We start from the raw sequence: 3,785 nt of genomic DNA on the forward strand, positions 1-3,785 counted from the left end.
GAACTAGCTCTTGTAGACCAGGCTGGCCTCGAACTCACAGAGATCCGCCTGCCTCTGCCTCCCGAGTGCTGGGATTAAAGGCGTGCGCCACCCCCGCCCGGCTCAGAATCATCATTTTTCAATGAGATAAGACCAGCAAGGATTCAATGCCACTATCAGCCACTTTTCATCAACCTATAGAGACTTACTAGAAAAACGACTACCAACGAACAGAAGTAGATAGGGCATTTCAAATGGTGGAAAACAAGCATGAATTATCTATTTTATATTTAATTCTTGTTTAGAAAAAAGTGAACCAAGAGAACACAAAAATGCTTTTAAAACTTCTATGTGATGCATGGGTTTTATTTTTAGCTGGCACTCAGGGTTGTGTGGAATCCTCCCCATGGTTTATCACACGCCATCTTTACATTAGCCCAGCAGAGTGCATTCTGTTTACACTGCCAGTGAGACCTCAGACAGCTGAGCAGTGTGCCAGAGTCCACTCACGGGGAGAGTGGCTGCTGGACCTGCTGCCACTCAATTCCAGATCTATGCCTTCAACTATAGGCCCATCTGGATAGAGTTTCTAAAACTGAGAGCCAGTGAGCAGGATCTGCAGCTAAAGTGCTTTTCAGCAAGTCTGATGACCAGAGTTTGATTCCTGGAAACCCCATGAAAGTGCCTTGACACAGAAGCAGTGTTTATCTAGTGAGATGGAGTGGACAATCACCCAGAAGTTTGTGAGCAGCTAACCTAGAGTATGAAGAGAGACTCTGACTCAGGATCGAGGTGGAAGAATAAAAAGTTGTCCTCCGACCTCCAAATGTATCTGAGACGCATGCAGGTACAAAAAAGAATAAAATTAACTGTAATTAACTATAAAAAAGAATAAAATTTTAACTGTAGGTTTGAGAAGTTATACATAAAAGAATTTGTATTTTTATGTAAGAACAAAACAAGGAACACAAAAATAAGGCTAAGTTTCTGATTGCCAATAAGATCAACTTGTAAAAAACTAAAGAGCTACTTATTTTGGATCTGGTAATTCAACTGAGGAAAACTATCAGAATGTTCTAAGACAGAGTGTCCATCCATTCCTTACACAAGCATATACGGATACCATCTCCACTACATAGCAGTAATGAGCCAGAGAAATACACTTCTTGTTCCTCTGCACGTGGAGCATGTAAATTGGGAGGATGGTCGGTACATGGGAAATACAGTGAGAAAGAAGGGCTAGAAGAGAAGAGATGCAATGGAATCTAGCTCAGGCAAGGCAAAGCATCCCTCCCAGGAGCTGGAAAGGGAAGCGCCAGGTAGAAGGACAGACATGAACCAAACACTAAAGAGATGAGAACCTGAAGGAAGGTCAGGGTGGATCAAGGCAGCACAGGCTAAGAAAGACATACCATAGCCTGGGCTGGAGTGGTGTGCAGAGGTGGGAACCTGCAAACTGCATGGCACACTAAAGATGTGGACTCTATCTGAGAGCAAGGAGTTGACTACAGCAAACAGACGTAGAAACACTCAGCTGTGCACCCAACAACCTGGCCGAGAGGGATCTCAGCATGCACAGAAGGCGCCACTGTGGTCTGAGATCTTTTCTGTACTCCTGTTGGCAGGTGATGGTGGGCAGGACTGGGGTAGCACTGGGAAGGCACAGACATCCCGGGGGTCAATGGGCGAGGTGATAGGACATGAGTGAAGATGGTTACTTGGGATAATGTTAAGACTCAGACGGTACAGGTTACTCTTTGAACGGTAAAGAGTTTCAGGCTGTGAATTTAAATATGTTTTATTAAGAGGAAAAAGAATTTCTAAATGTTTATTCCCCAAAGAAGAAACTTACTGCTGCTGAAGTACTAGCATTCACTCATCTGTGCTTGCTCCCAGCCATAACTCACCTGGTTCCCGACCAATAGCAAGTGTTCTCCAAGGACAAAGTCTTTGAGCATGTCTTCCATCACTACCATGTGCTAAAAAAAAAGAAAAAAAAAAAAGAATACAATCCAGGTCAAATAAGAAAGGCGGCTATAGAGGTGTTATCTTAAAATGTAGCACATATATTACAATACAAAAGGAACTGGCTTGAATTAAAACACATTTTTGTTATTGTCATTGTTGAGACAGGTTCTCTCTATGTAGCCCTGGCTGTCCTCAGCACTCTATGTAGACAAGGCTGGGAGAACTCAGAGATACACCTGCCTCTGCCAACCTAGTTCTGGGATTAAAGGTGTGTGCTATTGTCATAGCCCCACATGATGGGTTTGCATGTTCCAGGGTAGGGGTGTGTGGATTAGGATGAACAGACAGAGACACAAAGACATACAGAGACATAGGACAGTGCCCGGGGGGCAATCCAGTGGATACTGAAAGCACCTGTATTTTTTATTTCTTACGATCTTTAAATACCCCAATCCACAAGAAAAAAAAAAGATTTTTTTTTTTTATCATGACACAAGGAACAAAGAGATTACCATCTTAATACCCAAAACAGCAAGTAACCGCACCTACATCAAAATATCTTTGTTAGTAGCCACACATCTGGGTGTCATAAACACAAAGTGGCCAGGTCAGTTCCACCTTGACTAAGGTCAGAGAGTTTAAATCTATTGCTCCTTCAAGGTTGTTGACTGGAAATTGGACTTAATGTGTGGCTTACATAGGGTTACGACATGCTACCAAACCTGGCTGTAATTAAAAACATATTTAATGATGTGGATAAAAGTAAGGTAAGTAATCAATTAGGTCACCAATATTGAAAACTTCAAATTGTCCATCCAAGCAAGAGCAAACTACTGGTCAATATTTCAAATAATTTTATAATTCAATTCAAATATATTTATTTATGTTCTGCAGAATGGAGTTATAATTAAAGTAATATTTAAATTGACGCTTACTAATGTAAGTAAACACATGCTACCAAAAGTAATCAAATACCTCCATTTTGGACTTTCTTTTTTTTAAGTGTATATTTACATATATATACACACATATATACATATATGTGTATGTATGTGTATATATACACACACACACACATACATATTTTGAGATAGGGCTTCTCCGTAGTTTTTGGTTCCTGTCCTGAAACTAGCTCTTGTAGACCAGGCTGGTCTTGAACTCACAGAGATCCACCTGCCTCTGCCTCCCAAGTGCTGGGATTAAAGGTGTGTTGCCTCCCAAGTGCTGGGATTAAAGGTGTGTACCACTACCACCCAGCTACATTTTTATATATAAGATAAAATTAAAAATATACATAAGTACATATAGTTTGTAAACTATATATTAACAAAAAGAAGGAAAAGCACCCACGAGAAGGCACCAGAAACAGACCCACTTGTTCACACACTTAGACCAACCACTTACAAAGCTATGCAGAGTCTTAGAATTAAAAAGGTACTTTCGAAATTCCATTATTTATCATTCGAATTATGACACAGTATGACAAAAGGGCAACATTAGAGTTTCTCCCAGGAGCCACAGAGGAGACTGCATTGCTCTTTTGTGTACCAAAAATAGGACACAGGTAAGGACAAAGGCTCATGGGACGGCAACAAGAGCTGCGTCCCAGCAGTCTCAACCCCGAGTCTCTCTTCTTGATTTCTGGACCAAATCAACAACAGCCCAAAAGTGTTCAGATTACTCAAATTCTCTATTTTTGAAACAAAAATCCTTTTATAATATATACATGCTACACATATTTCTTAGAATTTTCCTGGTTTGCTTTTCTTGATATTTTTTGACACTCAAAATTTGTCAAAACTAAGTTATTTTTTTCACCACTTTCAAGGGGAGGATGG

The 3,785-nt window shown here is 40.5% G+C and overlaps 1 protein-coding gene across 1 annotated transcript in view; it reads right to left on the reverse strand.

Moving 5' to 3' along the window:
* Positions 1-3,785, reverse strand: part of Vwa8 (von Willebrand factor A domain containing 8) — a 317,895-nt gene that overhangs the window by 163,371 nt on the left and 150,739 nt on the right. The window contains exon 21 of the mRNA XM_005370880.3: positions 1,887-1,958. Within this exon, the coding sequence (XP_005370937.1) occupies positions 1,887-1,958 (72 nt within the window). The remainder of the gene's footprint in view (positions 1-1,886; positions 1,959-3,785) is intronic.

Source organism: Microtus ochrogaster, unplaced genomic scaffold (genome assembly GCF_000317375.1).
Source record: "Microtus ochrogaster isolate Prairie Vole_2 unplaced genomic scaffold, MicOch1.0 UNK88, whole genome shotgun sequence".
In the NCBI taxonomy this organism is placed as follows: Eukaryota; Metazoa; Chordata; class Mammalia; order Rodentia; family Cricetidae; genus Microtus; species Microtus ochrogaster.